The following is a 16,853-nucleotide window of genomic DNA, read 5'->3' as shown; positions in this document are numbered from 1 at the left end:
GCACAGTGAGCCCACGCGGGCCGCATGCGGCCCCCGGGCCGCATGTTGTGCAGGCCTGATCTAGAGTTAACTAGTATGAACAGATGAACACGACTGCTCAAGAGCAGACAAAGTACGACCATACACACTCAAGTGAAGGGACTGAAGGTCTGGGTTAAAAATCCTGCCCCTCCACCCCCTGGGACACGAGGTCTGGAGACAGAGGAAGGTATATGAAGACTCCACTGGACAGTTGAAAGAGATCAGTAAACCACTGCTGATGTTGCCAAGATTGGGCAATGAGTATTATCTTGCCTTATCCTAACCCCTCTCTATCACCTTCTGTATGAAGGGAAAAATAAATATATCAGACCCCTCGCCCAGCGCAGCAGGAAAGCATCTGACACACAGACTGTTCCTACCCACTCTAGAATAGGAACAACGACATGTTATTTGGAACCTAGTTGCAAATAGGGTCAACCCAACTGTAGACCTATCTGGAAAATAGGGTCAACCACCTAATCTTTTAGGGACCTCATGTGCATCTGAGAGCAGTCTCTGTTGAGACTATCCACAACTACGTTGCTTTCCCCAGCCAAATGTAGTGCCACAGGACACATTTCATGGCAGATACACCAATCCCACAGATTTATCACCTCTGCAAACAAGGGGGCAGAGTGATCACCCACTGTTTGTTAATATAACAACATGTCTGCAAAGTATCTGTTACTATCTGCACAACCTTTCCTGGCAGCTGATGGAGGAATGCTCTTAGAGCCAGATGAACTGTTCTTAGTTCCAGTATGTTGATGTGCAATGTTCTTTCCTGAGAAGACCAATGTCCTCAAACTGTTTAAATGATTCAAGCATACCCCCCAACCATTGGGTGGGGCATCTGAAATCACTGTCCGAGATGGACCCGAAGAACTGAACTGCATACTTCAGAGCATGTTTGTCCTGCTTGCCCACCAGTCCAGAGAGACTATGATGTTCTGAAGTATAGTGATCAACAGCTAAAGGCTGTCTCAACTTCGACTGTAAGCCTGGGACCTGCCTCAGAGGTCTCATTTTTAAATTGGCAAAGTCACATAGGTAGTGGCTGCCATAAAACCCATGAGACTCAGGAAGAACCTCACCCTCTATGTGGGGCAACTTCAAATTCTTAACAGACACTACTGCATTTTGAGAGACCTGTCATCAGGTACAAAAAACTCTCGTTACCACTGAGTCTGATATGACACCTATGAAAAGGATCCTTTGTGTAGGACAGAGGATTGACTTTTGGATGCTGAGAAGAAAAGATTGGTCGTGGTAACTATGTGACAAGTCCTCACGCACAGCGACTTGATAGCCAATCGTTCATATAAGGGCAAACAAATATACCCTGCTTCCTCAGATACACCACCACCACAGAGAGGCACTTTGTAAATACCCTGGGTGCTGCAGAAAGGCAAAATGGAAGCACCTTGTACTGGAAATGGCTCCCAGCTACCACAAATCAAAGGTACTTTTGATGTTTCTGAAACTGCAATATGAAAATTAGTGTCCTTTAGATTGAGAGTTGGGAACCAATGCAAGACTGATAGCAAGGGATTACTGAAGACAAGGTCAGCGTATGGAAATGAAATTTCCATATGTGTTTGTTCAATTCCATCAAATCTAATATCAAATCAGAACCCTCCCCATCCTTCTTTAGTACCCAAAAATATCAGGAGTAAAAACCATGACCCTTTAGGTAAGCAAGAATCTCCTTGACTGCTCCTAACAAAGCAACTTCTCAACTTCTGTGAGAATTGCCTCATGAGAGGGGTCCCTGAAGAGGGACAGATGGGGGAGTTTGAGGAAGGCAGCATTTTTTAATTGAATGCCATAGCCTTTTCTTGTGATCTCTAAAATCCACTGGTTTGATGTTGTCTGCCTCCATTTGTGGATGAAAAGGGGTACACCCTGTCTCCAAAGGAGGGGGTAGAAAAAAGGTAGTTGGCTAGTCCTAGACTCTCAGGAATCACGTCAAAACTGAGGCATGGTGTTCCGGAAAGAGGGGGCTGACAGGGAAGTGGGCTATTTGGGTTTGGAACCTTGTTTGAAAGGTCTCTTTCTGTAACCGTTCTATGAGGCTTGTTGTTGGTAACTTGAGTCTCTGACTGAATGAAAAGTAGGGTGCTGAAGGCTGGGAGCATTGCTGCCTCTGCTACTGAAAGAAGGGCCAGACCTCCTTTCAATGGGTGGGATTAACCCCCGAGACTGAGCTGTCGAACTTGCATCCTTCATTATTTCTAGTAAGTTGCAAGTCTTTACACTGAAAAGACCTTCCCCTTCAAAAGGGAGATCGTCGAAGCTTACTTCTGGTGTCCATAATTATACAAGAGGATCAAAGCCATGCACGCATCCTGATAGTCACAGCAGACCCAATCCTTTGGCAGCAGTCTGAGGCACTGAAGGAAGCTCTGAGGGAATACCTGGCTACATTCTGACCCTCCAATAAGATGGCATTAACCAACCTTCTCCTGTCTTCAGGTACGTCCTGGAGAAGACAACATTCTCCCACAGAAGGAACTGGTCACAAGACATAACTGCATGATAATTCACCATCCTAATACCGAGGGATGAGGCGAACACCTTTCTCCCCAATGAGTTCATCTTCTTTCCCCTCTGTCACTCAAGGTGAAGTGTAGTTGTTCCAACCTCGCCCTGTTGCTGGCAGCAACTATTACCAGCAAGTTGTGCATAGAGTGGATATGAAAATACGAGAACCCATCAGAGGGTATCTGGTATAATTTGTCCGCCTTCTTTAAGATAGGTAGACAAGAGGTGGGATTGGATCACACAAATCTGGCCAACTACAAAAACCCCGCCAGGATGGGGAGTGATATCTGACTCTTGGCAGAGGTACCGAGATTATAAAATACCAGATATGAAGTCTCTTCCACTGGTACCACAAGGAGATTCAGAGTGGACAACGTGCAATTCACCAAGTCCTGAAATTGAAGTGTCCTCAGGAGGACAAAGTCACTCCCACGTTCATCCGGTGATAAGTCAGGCTTGAAGTCAGTTTCTAAATGCTTCTGTTGAAAGAAAAGGGTTTTCTCTTCATCATCATCATCGTCCTCAGACAGGGCATCAGGTATCACCATCTGCAGTGTCAACGGATCCAGGGGAATCAGATCACAGGATCTCTGGGCTTTCAGATTCCTTGCAGATGAAATGTCGCTTCCACATCCACAAGAAGATTAACTAAAGAGGTCTTGGCATGGTCATCAATAAAACCCTGGTCCCTGATACCCGGGGTTTTCAGAACCCAAAGCAGTGGTAACTTAAACTGTTTCACTCCACGGGCTATCAGGAATAAATCAATGCGAACACAGCAATTCTGTCTGATGAAAGGTTAATACAAGTAAGCGTGCACTTATCTAAAAGTGCAATTTATTAGATATAAGCGTACATAGACATAAGCAGTATGTTTAGAACAATCCAAATAATTACCTAGAATCTGAGATAGTATAATTTTCAGCAGGTCAGCAATGGCCCGTTGCTTCCCCACTGGGGAGTTTGGTATCAGAAAAAAGTCTCTCAGAATAGCTTCAGAGAATTGCCCCCAAGTACACTCTATTATATAGTCTTTTTACTAGACTAACTTTTACAAAACTACTGAGTCATCACCTCTCCTTACTTCAATAAACTACTTAAACATTAATTAGTCATAATAAGGTTCTATATCTAAGGTGCACAAATTCAAGATTCTCATCCACTTATTTTCTTTCAGTCTCAATTTGTTGACTCTTTCTCCCCCTCCTTCCATTCTGATTAGCAGAAACTGCAAGACTCTGGTTGTGTTTGACCTTTCCTCCAGAAGCCCTGCTTGTTCAAATTAACCCTTAACTATGTGGTGTTCTATTTTATTAATTCATGGTGGCTGAATGCACACAATATGATCGCAATTAGCTTGATCAAAATCTGGGGTATACACACCCCTCTAATACAGGGCAATAGCTCCAAGACTGCCAGTTTCCCTAACCACTGGGGGCCGGAAACATGCCAACAGGAGAAGGACCTAAGGATAGTCCAAACCTCAATACAGGTCTCTGTATTCTTCCTTTATCCTCCTCATGGAGAAGGTCTTTCTAGATCTGAGAAAGAATGTATCACAGATAGTAACAGATCTGGAGGGAGGAATGGGAATCCAGTCCTTTGTGGTAGACTTTGATGGAGACCTCAGAGGAGGGATCAGAAGATGATCCAAGAGAGGACCAACAACGGGATTTGTTTTCTTCCCAACTAGACACGAAGATGACAACCCTGGAACTGAGGATACACATCTCCTTTTATGACCTGTGCACTTCACACCTGGATCCAGGACATATATCGAACCTGAAAGGCAGACTTGGGTCGTCATAGTGACAGAACTTTCCAGAACTGAGAAAGTAGCCAGAATCGAAACAGAAATTGGGTCAGAGAATAACAGTGGATCTGAAGATACACATGGGTTTGTCTCTCTTGTTACTAAAGCTAGAGGTGGAACAGAACCCTGCTTTGGAATTGTGGCAGCTTTACCAGAATCAGACATGATCCATAGTTCTGATGCACAGGAACTGGCAATGCTAGAGTTGGCCATCTCGCTTCTATGCTGCTTCTTCCTCGGTGTCTCAAAATCCAAAACTCAAGGCAATGACGACCCTCATTCAGAGACTGCCACAGGAATTAGATCAAAGTCCGACTGCTGTGAGGCACGAGGTATAGCATGAACGAGAGCAGCCGAACTGTTCCTTAACCTTTCCTACAGAACCGGGTGGTGGGATCTGACCAGACAGCCATCAGTTTTGACATTATCACCTTGGGAGTTTGACTGGGGGAGCCACAGGAACTGATCCAGTCCCAGCAGGGGCTGCGGCTTCTTGGAACCCTGCAGTCGAGCGGAACAGACTGAGGCCACCGGGGCCAAGGCTGGCTCTTCAGACGTTTGAACCGAAGTCAGAACAGATTCAGAGGGTTTAGCCTCAAGGGCTTCCTTAAGTAGTAGTAGCTGTAGGCGAGTCTTCCTGTCTTTGCGAGCTCTGGGGAGAAGTGGGGTGAAACTCTGGCATCCATGAAGAGGTTTAAGAAAGTAATATTTAAAGTTCAGTCCAATGAAGTTAATGCACGCAAAAAAGTTCACACTTCTCAATCATTGTTTCACGATATCTGTGAACATCGCTGCACTGGTTTACATTTGCAAGGTTTTCTTTGCAATCATGGGGTTAGGAATTGACTATTTTTCAAATGAAAGGTTACATTCTACAGAATATGAATGTCCTATGGTCCACAAATAAAAAAACAGGTCAGATTCAATTCCTGGCCAAACATTTGACAGCCCTGCTCATGAATCTCAAGGAAACTGTAATTTTTTTTTTTTTTTAAAAACACCCATTAGATGTAACCAACTTCAAGCAACACAAAATGATACTAGTATGAGATAAGCAGTTCCAGTTTCAGTAACAAACAAAAAGACCTAGGAATTAAGAATACAGACAACATGAATCTTTTCATTGATGTTTTCTTATGATAGGACATAGATATCTAGGCACATGGCAAGGCTAATTTGTGTCAACAGTTCTGGACTAGCTCCAAGAGCTCGGATCTATGAAGCCAACTTCATGAATGACAGTCATATTATGGTACAAGTTCTGTACCAAAAGAGAAAAATGATAAGACAAACATTAAGTCACTTAAGTTTTATGAAGGATAACTTACAGGATATTGATCCAAATCAACAGGTTGTCTAAAAGGCTCAGAATCTTCACATTGGAAAATTAAATTCACCAGTTCCATACATTGTTTCTTCCAGGTATTTTCATCATAGTTAATTTTCACGTTGTTTCGTCTCTTCATAACCCGTCTCTTTAAAAAAAAAAAAATTTACTCCCAGAAAAAAACAAGTTATAAAAATAATTCCAATTAGAATTTTAAACACACATTGCAGAAACTGCTAGATAAACTTTGAGAGTATCTTAGTAAAGAAACAGAGAAAATTACTAGCAAAAAAAATGCAAAAAGCATTCTACTTTTTGCATTTTTTGTAATTCCTTCTCTTCAATTTTTTATAAGTGTTGAGTAAGAATTTTCTCCCCTTCAACCTAGCTTTTCTTATTGGCTGGCCTACAGGATCAAACATACTATTATATTTAAGTGTGACAGGGATGCAAAGGGGCTCTCTTTCTTGACCTCTGAAAATTCCTTTAGGAAAACTATACCTAGTGATCAAAAGGGTTAAACCCACATCTTGTGTTTTTTCTAGTTTTCTTGCAGAAAACACTGTCCTGTGTCACTTAAGTATAAACCTTGAAGAAAAGACCTAAGACTTTGTTTCCTGAATAATTCCAACGGTTTACACATTAGGTTCATATACTCAGACTTTAAGGTCAGAAGGGTCCATCATGATTAAGGCTAAGATTTTGTCACAGACATTTTTGGTAAAAGTCATGGACAGGTCACACACAATAAAGAAAAATTCACGGAAGCCGTGACCTGTCCATGACTTTTACTAAAAATATCTGTGACAAAATGGGGATCAGCGGGTCCTCACACTGCCTGCAGCAGGGCAGCTGCACAGCAGCTGGGGGCCGCCAGGGCTCCCCCACCGCCTTCTGGGGCCGCTGGGGCTCTGGGGGCCACCAGAGGCAGCGGGGATACCCTGCAGCTCCCCACTGCTGCAGGCTGAAATCATGGAGGTCACTGGAAGTCACGGATTCAGTGACTTCCATGACCTCCGTGATTAAATCATAGCTTTAATCATGATCATCTAATCTAACCTCCTGTACATTGCAGCCCACAGATCCTCACCCAACCACTCCTATAATAGGAGCTTAATGTTTGGCTGAGTTACTGAAGGTCTCAAATCTTGATTTAAAGACTTCAAGTTACTGAAAATCCACCATTTACCCTAGTTCAAACCAGCAAGCGACCTGTACCCCATGCTGCGACCTGTACCCCATGCTGCAAAGGAAGGTGAAAAACCCGCACAGTCTCTGCAAATCTGACCTAAGGGAAAATTCCTTCCTAACCCCAAATATGTTCATCGGTTACACCTTGAACATGTGAGACCCACCAGCCAGACACCTGGGAAAGAATTCTCTGTAGTAACTGAGAGCCCTCCTCAGCTTGTGTCCTATCTCCAGCTGTTGGAGATATCTGCTAGTAGCAGTTGCAGATGGGCCATACACCATTTAGGCAACCTCATCATACCACCTCCTCCATGAACTTATCAAGCTCAGTCTTCAAACAAGTTAGGTTTTTTACCCCCCAGTACTGCCTTGGAAGGCTATTGCAGAACTTCACTCCTCCAATGGTTAGAAACTCTCGCCTAATTTCGAGCCTAAACTTGTTGATGGCCAGTTCATAGCCATTTGCTCTTGTGCCAACATTGGCCCTTATGTTCAATAACTCCTCTTCCTTTCTGGAGTTTATCCCTCTGATGTATTTAGAGAGAGCAATCATTTCTCCTCTTAGCATTCATTTTGTTAGCCTCAACAAGCCAGGCTCCTTAAGTTTCCTGGTTCTCCTTTCCTCTTATCCTGGTAGCCCTTCTCTGCACCTATTCCAGTTTGAATTTATCCTTCTTAAACATGGGAACCCAGAATTGCATCCAGTATTTCAGATGAGGTCTCACCGTGCCTTGTACAATGATTTTAACACTTCTCTTTCCCTACTGGAAATATCTTGCCTAATGCAATCCTCGGATGCATCAGCCTTTTTTCAGGGCCACATCACATTGGTGGCTCAGTCATCCTATGATCGACCAATACACCCAGGTCTTTCTCCTCCTTCATTACTTCCAACTGATATGTCCGCAGCTTACAGCAAAAATTCTTACAGTCCCTAAATGCATGAGCTTGCACTCTGCATTATTAAATTTAATCCCATTTCTATTATTCCAGTTTTCAAGGTCATCCAAACCTTCTTTTATGATATTCTGGTCCTTTTTCATATTGGCAATACCTCCCAATTTTGTGTCATCTAAAAATGTTATTAGTACACTCCCACTTTTTATGCCACGGTCATTAATGAAAATGTTAACTAAGATTGATCCCAAGACTGATCCTTGAGGAATTCCATTAGTAACCTCCCTCTAGCATGCCAGTTCACCTTTCAGCATGACCAGTTACAGCATCCCCTTTAACCAGTGCCTTACTCATCATCTGATTCTCGTACTGATCCTTATCTTCTCCAATTTAACTAATAACTTCCCCTGTGGAACTATATCAACCACAGGTTTCAGAGTAGCAGCCGTGTTAGTCTGTATCCGCAAAAAGAACAGGAGTACTTGTACTCCTGTTCTTATACCAACCACTTTACTGAAATCCAGATAGAGTACATCTATTGCATTTCCTTTGTCTACAAAACTAGTTATCGTCACAAAGAAAGAAATCAGTTTGGTCTGGTAGGATCTACCTTTTGCAATACCATGTTGTATTTTAACCCAATTATCATTTACCACTGTGCCTTTAACTACTTTCTCTTTCAAAATTTGTTTTAAGATCTTGCATATAATTAGGGTGAAACTAAGGGGCCTGTAGTTTCCTGGATCACTTTATTCCTTTCTTAAATTAGGTACTATATTTGCAGTTCTTCAGTTATTGAAGTCTGTTTTTATTGAAGTCTGTTTTAATATCAGTTTTATCCATTGCATGTTCTGAATTATGGCTTAATTACAGGAATAAGTAAAAAACCTGAAGAAATCTTTAAAAAATTGTATCTGATGATTTGCAGTTATCACCAAGAAAGTTAGGATAGACATTAATTACAAAAGGTAGCATGCTCCACTAGGTTCTGCTACTTCACTACTGTTTCTGCTGATCACCTTTTTGGACAGGTAGGATTTCAATATTTATGGTAAGGACAGGCCAACTTACTTTTACTCTTCTGTAAGAAGTTCTTGGAAGACATTTATCATCATCCTACAAAACAGACCACACACCACTTCAAAAATAATTCACAAAATGAAATAGGTAACAACTATTCAGACAAAGAAGCTGCCATTATAATTTATACTACAATGAAAATAGTAAACATACTATCTATTGTGATGGACATTATAGAAAACTGTCCAGTTAAGCTAGGAGTTCCAACAGTTCCTGACAAGCCAAGAGGGAAACATCAAAGGGGATACTGCAGCCTTTAAGGGGGCCCCAAATTAGGAGTGACTTATTTAGGACCCTAAACACAAATCAATACTCAACATTCCTGGCCCCAGCATCATGTCCTGAACCTCAATGGATGGATGATACTGGAGTCCTTGCTGCAAAGGCACCCAGAGTTAGGAGTTTCAATGATACATCAGAGGGATGCTTGCACTCTTGGTACCTCTTACTGGATGCTTTTTATATAAAAAGGATACTTTATGACAAACCAGGGCTCACTACCACCAACGTTAAGCACTAAAGGGCATGAGAGACTCAGCAGATGAAAAAAAATCGTACAGCTTTTCAAGTTTTGCCTGTCTAGCTCAGAAGCAAAGACGACCAGGCATGAAAATCCCACCAAAAGTAACTTTGGAGAAACTACTTAAACCATGAAAAACAGTGTAAGAGTCACTTATGGACTGAATTTCAGAGTTTCCCTGGACTTAGTCCACAATAGAGAACATGTGCCTTTCAGCATTTTAAAAAAAGTTTTGCTTAGGAATAAAAAAATGCTTGAAATGTCTTTTTGGTAAAAGTAGTGTACTATTTTTTAATTTTAAGTATACTACCAATATACCAAAAGGTGGCACTCCAAATGTACACATTCACTGTATGCATTCCTATCAACAGCTCATCACATTAAAACAAATGCATTAGACTACTATTCTCAAATACTGAAGTGAATTTTTTAGTTTCATATTGCATAATCAAATGCAGTAATCAATCATTTTCTCTTTTTTAAATAAAGAAAGCAATTCAGAGCAAAAGTATGAATGTAATTATATCAAACAGTAATGGCTCTCATCACATCTATAATTCTGTGTTCTGAACTCTTGGCATTATAATTTTTTAAATATACAATCATTTTTTACCCCAATTTAAAAAAAAAAAAAAAATACCCGGAGTTACATATAATTCAATGAATAGGTCTTTTATATATATGTATATACTGCACATTTAATAATAGATATGGAGCAACTGAGCCACGCACATTTGGAGGAGGAGGAGAATTATACTGCACTTGACAACATAGTGATTTATCTGTAAAATGTACACTCCATGTGCAATATTATTTATTTACATGTAAATATCCATAACTCAACAATTATTGAAATACAGTTATGAAATATGGTATATCTACCTATACCAGATCCAAACATCCTCAAACTTTGGGGAAGTTCAAATAATGGACTGGGCCATTATATATATAGAAACTATGTATAAAATATATGGATATGTAGCAGGTATATTTCTATAACCAGACATTTGTAATTGTGGCATATTATAAAAGTATAGGTTTTTAAAAGTATTTAAAATTAGTTTTGCTGCTGCTAGTAACTAGATTGACAGTATTTCTTTATCACTGCTAATAAACTCCTACTTTGAATATTTGTTTAAACTAAAAACAGCAGCAGAAGCAACAACAACAAGAGTTTATTACCAGATCAGCAGCATCAAGAGAGTCCTGCTCATCTTCTGTTGTATTACTAAGCTCAAATATGTTTGTACAAACCGGATCACTGTAAAGTAGAATTAAAAGCTTTACTACGTGAATAATGGAAAAACATGCTTACCACTTTCTAGACTTTAAAACACATATGAACGCTGGAAAATAGTAATTTTCCAAGAGAATTTAAGGCTTGAAAAGGCACGCTTAAAGAAGGTATTTTAAGCTCAGTAAACAGGGTATTGGCAACATAATTTAATTAAAAACTCCTTTTACCAATTTCAAATGATTTCTGCAAAATCTGCCAGCTAATTCATATATTATAATATGCATCCATCTCAGCTTCCTAACTTTAGATTTATAACTGAATTTAGAATGGCCGGCTAGAAGTTTTTCCACTGAAAAGCAGGTGGCAGTGGTTGAGACGGGAAGGGATATAAAATGTTCTGAATTCTCTATTTAGGAAAGAATTTAGTACATGTTTAACAAATTTCTCTCAGGTCAACTAAAGCATTTTAAGATTAGGGCCTTGTCATCAGTAGGACAAACGGTAACTTGCTTTGCTTGGAACATCTCCATGCTAGATGGTTTACAAGAACTAGTTTGTTGATCAGCCTTTGGATAAGGTCTTTAATTCTGGTCTAGATAAAACAGGAGAGCCTACAGGTTTTCTATAGAGTGAAAAATAATATAAACTCTGAAATTCACCAGATCAGGCAGACTGATTAAAAGAGTAGAGAATACTTGTGTGTGTGACAGACAGTAAAACTGACTTACCTCTAAATGGCTAATGAAACTATATTCAGGGTAGATGGTGTGTGGTGTGCAGGGATGAGCAGAAACCTTTGCTTGCAGCTAAAAGTTTTCTGATGGACAAGTTCTATAGAAAGACCTTTCTCAAATCTTGAATATTAATAAATGCTGATTAAATCAGAGTGCTAAAAATGTCTTTGCTAGACATATCAAGATGCTTCAAAGTTAGTTTGATAAAGAGTTTAGGAAATATTTAGAACTTGAAAGTTTCTAAAGGCTTCAGCTATTATTCATTGCAAAAAAATAAAGAGTCAGCCAAAATTGAGAGAAATTCAAGTGCTATCTCCAACCCAGGTCAATGAAATGTGTATACAATTATATTCAGACTGAAATATGACTTACTCAATGAACTTTAACAGCTGTTTAGTGATCTTCTTAGCAGATCGAGCAATAGCACTCCGAGGTTCATTGAAGGTGCTGGCATTACTTTCAATACATCTGACTTCCCACACCAATGCAGAGATCCTCCTTTAAGATTATAAAGGAAATTAACATTCTTTAATACTAAAAAAAAAAAAAGGAGTGTAGAAAAGAAAAATAACTCTGTAAATATCTGTCCCTATTAGGTCTATTATACTAAACTGGCAATCCTTTAGTATAGAACCCCAGCTTAATCTCACTTAAAACAATTCATATGGAAAACAGCATAAAATATTCAGGGTTAGCCAGAGAAGTGGCAGCTGTAGGGGGGAGGGGGAGGGAGACCTCAATATTGATGCAAAAATGATATTAATAAAATATTTTAAGTAGTTACTGTGACGAAGTGGGGGGTTTTCTTGTTTTCTGTGGAGTTTCAAGGGTTTGCATGAGGAGGGGGTGGGACTCAGTTTCCCTGGGTGTTACTGGTTTAACGAGGTGAGGGGAGAGGAAGTGTGTTTTGCAGAGGACCGGAGAGAGGATGTGGGGACCCAGCCGGTGGCCGGGAAGATGGATACCCCAGCGACCGGTGACCTGGTGACCCAGAGGCCCAGCTGAGGAGACGCAGCCGGTTCTGGCCAGTGGGAGGACAATGGGCTGCAGAGTGAGGACCCAGTGACCTAACCAGCCGGTTCCAGCCAGAGGACAGAAGCAGGAGAGGAGGCCCCGGTTTACGACCCTGTTTACCTGGAGAGAAGACAATGGACAGAGGCGGGGCCTGGGGCCGGGGATCTCGGATGCCCAGCGGCGAGCAGGGGGGCTCTGGGCTGGAGAGGGGAAGCAGGCAGAGCCCACCTGGATGCAGAGAGACTGGAATGTGCTGGGCTGAGGGAGGCCAGGCCTGAGGGTCAGAGAGTTTCCTGTGCTGTGTTCAACTCTCAATAAACCCTCCTGTTTCATGCTGGCTGAGAGTCACTCCGGTCTAGAGAACAGGGTTGCATCAACCCCTTCGGGGGTGGAGGCCCCGGGGGTCCAGAGCGAGTGGACTCCCTGGGTACGTCTACACTACGAGATTAATTCGAATTTAGATAATTCGAATTTGGGAAACAGATTGTATAAATTCGATTGTGCGTGGCCACACTAAGCACATTAATTCGGTTTTTAACCACATTAATTCGGTGGTGTGCGGCCACACTACCCCATTAATTTTAACCACATTAATTCGGTGGTGTGCGGCCACACTACCCCTAATTCGAATTTACAAAATCGATTTTGGTGCTACTCCGCTCGTCGGGGTGGAGTACAGAAATCGATTTTAAGCGCCCTTTAATTCGAAGTAACTGGCTCCGTTGTGTGGACGGGTTAAAGATTAATTCGGATTAACGCAGCTAAATCCGAATTAAAGTCGTAGCGTAGACCAGGCCCCTGAGGGGGCCCACGGCAGAGACAGACGTGCTAAGGCTCAGAGAGGTGCGGCTCCAGGAGGTGGAGGGGCCGGACCCCGAGAGAGAGTGGACCCCCGAGAAGGGCTGTCTCACTAAAAGGGGCACCCCCCCACGGACTGCACGGGGCCAAGAGTGGGCACGATCTGTGAGTCCGTGACAGTTACCAACTTGTTTACACCTCTACTGAATATTAAGGTATAGTTGCAAGAATGTTACAGCCAGGATGATTGAAAACATAATATACATGTTTAGCTAATTATGTTACAAAATGTTGAAGCTAATCAAAGAAATTCCAGAGGGTTTCTGCTTCCATCTCCCAAGGATAGGCAAACATCAAGTAAACAAACCATGTAAATATTTTTAGGAAGAAACCCGATTATGAACAGAAGACTGTATGGTTGGGTTATCAGAGAAATAAATCCAGAGGTAAAGTTGGCCTAATTTCATCTCTTCCCTCCCCACCCCACCCCCCAAAAAAACCCCAGTTTTCAAAGAAAAATCTGATTTTAAACCCACACAACAAATTCCAGAAATATCCTTATTGAAATGGATTTATTTTGTCTTCGTTCTTCAGACTTGGACAACATTTATGGGGGGAAAACGTTTTACACAAGACACTGCTTACTTCCAACTCATGTTTCCACTTAAAGTTGAAAACCTTTGTTGTATCTCAAATGCTTAAGATGGTAAAAGCTTCTTTTAATGTATTTTTCCAACTATTTTGTATCAAAATGCATGCCTTCATATAATAACTGCCTGATATCATTGCAGTATGAATAGTGAGATGTTTTATATACAAATATAGCAAGGACATTTGATATTAGACTAATTACTAATGCAAGAAGCTATTTAAGCATAGAATATTTAGATTAATGAGGAATTAATTGATTACTGACAGTGGACAAGCAAACCCTCACCCAACGCAAGAGACAAGAAAATCATTGTTAGAAAAATTGCCATGTAAAGTCAACAACTTAGGCTAAAGACTTTCTAAGAGTTATATAACTTTAAAAAACTGTTCTGAGAATGAAAAACTCTTATATTAAGAACAAGATTGTTTACACTATTTGACAACAGAATTTCATTTCCTGTCAAATAAAAGGAAAAAAAATCTCAGAAAATGGACTGAATAAAAAGAAAGTTAAAACTAATTAAGAATTTTCTGGATCTTTCCTGCCACAAGAAGAACAAAGGCAATAAAGAAATGTTGCATATTCATTAAGCAGACTGCATATTCAGGAGCTCAAACTACCACCTAAACCAAAGCCGAAGGCATGAAGCCAATGAAAAGAGAGAGAGCAACCAACCTGAATCTAAGCAAGCATGAATGAGGTGTTTTCTTATAATTTCACAAAAGGAAGAAAAAGGGTATCAGATTCTAAAGTGAGCACTCTCACTCCCTGAGATGCTGCTTAAACAGCAAACACTCTATAACTCATCCTGGCCACCTCTACAAGAAAGAAGAAAAAGAGAGAAGACTCAAGAAGAAACCAATCCCAGGAAACCATCCCAAGACTTCAACATGGATTGGTGAGAGGAAGTTAAAGCCACTACCAAGGGATTAGATTTAAAACTCCTGTAATGATTTGCTGGAATACTGAAATGCTGTTGTAATTTGAAATACTAATAGTTTCTCCTGTTAATCAAGTGATTAGACTATGTATTCATGAGAAGAGACAGGGGCTAAACATTGGTAAACAGAGAAAAGGGGGATTCTATTAGATTTTAGATTCTTAATATTGCTTAACTGGCCTGTCAGAAGACAGCTCTTTAAATGGCTTCTTCTAAGTAACTGATTTAAATGTTTTCTTGGGCTTCATAAGCTGTTTTTAAGATTGCTTACTTTATCAACTATAAATTGGCTGGTTATTTATTAATAACCAACAGGTCCACATTCCCTGAAACAAAATTATTTTGCCCATCTATAAACATTCTTTGTTATCTAAGGATATACTAAAGAATGGATTCACAATAATTTTGGGAAACAATATACTTTGGTCTTAACTTACCAAGAGGAAAGCACACTTCTCAGGTGTTCAATATCGGGGCATAATCTCTGTCAAAAGCTCTCCATAGAGAGACATACAGAAGAGATTGTAATGGAAATAACCACTATCATTTGTGTTCAGTCATTTGTGCTGTTTTCTTTTCCTTTCTTTAATAATGAAATAGCCCTGGTTAATAACTGATTACTTTGCTTGGGCTTAAATGTTTGCTTGCTATCCCCTAAACAATGTAGAAGAATCCCTGTGAGTCAATAGTGGAAGCCACACTAATGAGTTGGCAGTAAGAGAAACAGCAGGAGCTGGTCTCCCATTTCTTGTTTCTCTAAACTAAATGTTTTTAGTAATTCTGAAAACAAAATTACTTGGCGTCCAACAATTTATAAGTACCCCTTTCTACATCACACATTAATCTTTTTTTTTCTCCCACCCCTTCAATATTGAGATTCGTGTTATTGCTAGTTAAGCATTTGGGATTTAGCATATTCCTGGCCTAAGTGCATATTTTTCTGAGCACTCTCCTGACATACTGAAATACTTTCATATTTCCCACAACTATCAGACTACACAATCATACATTGAGTGGAACACTTTCATGAGTCAGTTAAGTTGAAAAAAAAAATACAAATAAAGATAAAACTACATTAAAATTAATTTGTATATGAAGTTTGTGTCCGCCAGGCTCCTACGAGTTAGTCCTCAAAACCAACTACTTCTGGGGTAATATCCACAATGGCAGGCTTTTTTCCAGCTATCCAAAATATTGATGGCTCAGAATAAGCATTCTGGCACCCCCAGGTTCTGAAATCTCACTTGCATAGACACTACTGCATTTGGCCTGAGTTCCTTTGGAGGTTCATAAAGCTTTCAAGCCCATATATTATTTTAAAACTTAATGAGACCCATCTGAAGAGGATAAAAACCCTATTACTTAATTGGTACTGTATATCATATCAAATTCTATTTTGAGCCACACAGACCTGATGCCTCTTTTGATATCAGAGTACTGAGAATGCAGCATACAGAAAACTTATGTATTTTGTTATCTTAGTCACCTCTAAAGAAAGAAGGAGCGCTATTCCAAAAGAGACCCCACACACACACAAAAAAAAACCAGCAGAAAAGAAAACGAATGAAAAATATTGTCAAAATATGACCTCTTTCCACATTGTCCTAAGACATAACTATCTCCAACTGGGTAATTCCCCACCTGCCTGTTAAGTTCAATTTTTGACTTTCCCCAATCTTTCATATTTCTATCCTCATCATCATCATGGCCTGAGAGGAAGGATTATTGAGTAAAGGTCCTGTGCAAGTTTGAAGAAACTGAGGACCCAAGTTATAAGCAAATGGAGGCGATGTGCTGCATGGCCATGTACAGGGCTTAATTTTAACACTTACTATTCCAAATCCTTATAGCTATTTATGAACCAAATTATAATAATTGGCAAATATATATTTACCACTTTATCCATAAATCTCAAAGCACTTCACAAAAGGTAAGTTTCATCCCCATTTTACAGATGAGGAAACTAAAATGCAGAGATAATAGGGGCCTGATTTGCAGAAGTGTTGGGCACGTACAACTCCCATTAAAGTCAATGGGTACTGCAGGCATTCAGCATCTCTGAAAACCAGGCCCCATGTATCATAA

General features: G+C 40.3%; 1 protein-coding gene across 1 annotated transcript in view; it reads right to left on the bottom strand.

Moving 5' to 3' along the window:
- The window catches only part of LOC112117822 (bromodomain and WD repeat-containing protein 1-like), a 106,456-nt gene that overhangs the window by 25,768 nt on the left and 63,835 nt on the right, over nucleotides 1-16,853 (bottom strand). The window contains exons 32-35 of the mRNA XM_026651675.1: nucleotides 11,737-11,862; nucleotides 10,576-10,654; nucleotides 8,865-8,909; nucleotides 5,707-5,853 (exon numbers count right to left, since the gene is read on the bottom strand). Of these exons, the coding sequence (XP_026507460.1) occupies nucleotides 5,707-5,853; nucleotides 8,865-8,909; nucleotides 10,576-10,654; nucleotides 11,737-11,862 (397 nt within the window). The remainder of the gene's footprint in view (nucleotides 1-5,706; nucleotides 5,854-8,864; nucleotides 8,910-10,575; nucleotides 10,655-11,736; nucleotides 11,863-16,853) is intronic.

This window comes from Terrapene carolina, unplaced genomic scaffold (assembly GCF_002925995.2).
Source record: "Terrapene carolina triunguis isolate 2854851 unplaced genomic scaffold, T_m_triunguis-2.0 Scaffold31, whole genome shotgun sequence".
NCBI lineage: Eukaryota > Metazoa > Chordata > Testudines > Emydidae > Terrapene > Terrapene triunguis.
This window is presented reverse-complemented; position numbering and strand designations above follow the sequence as displayed.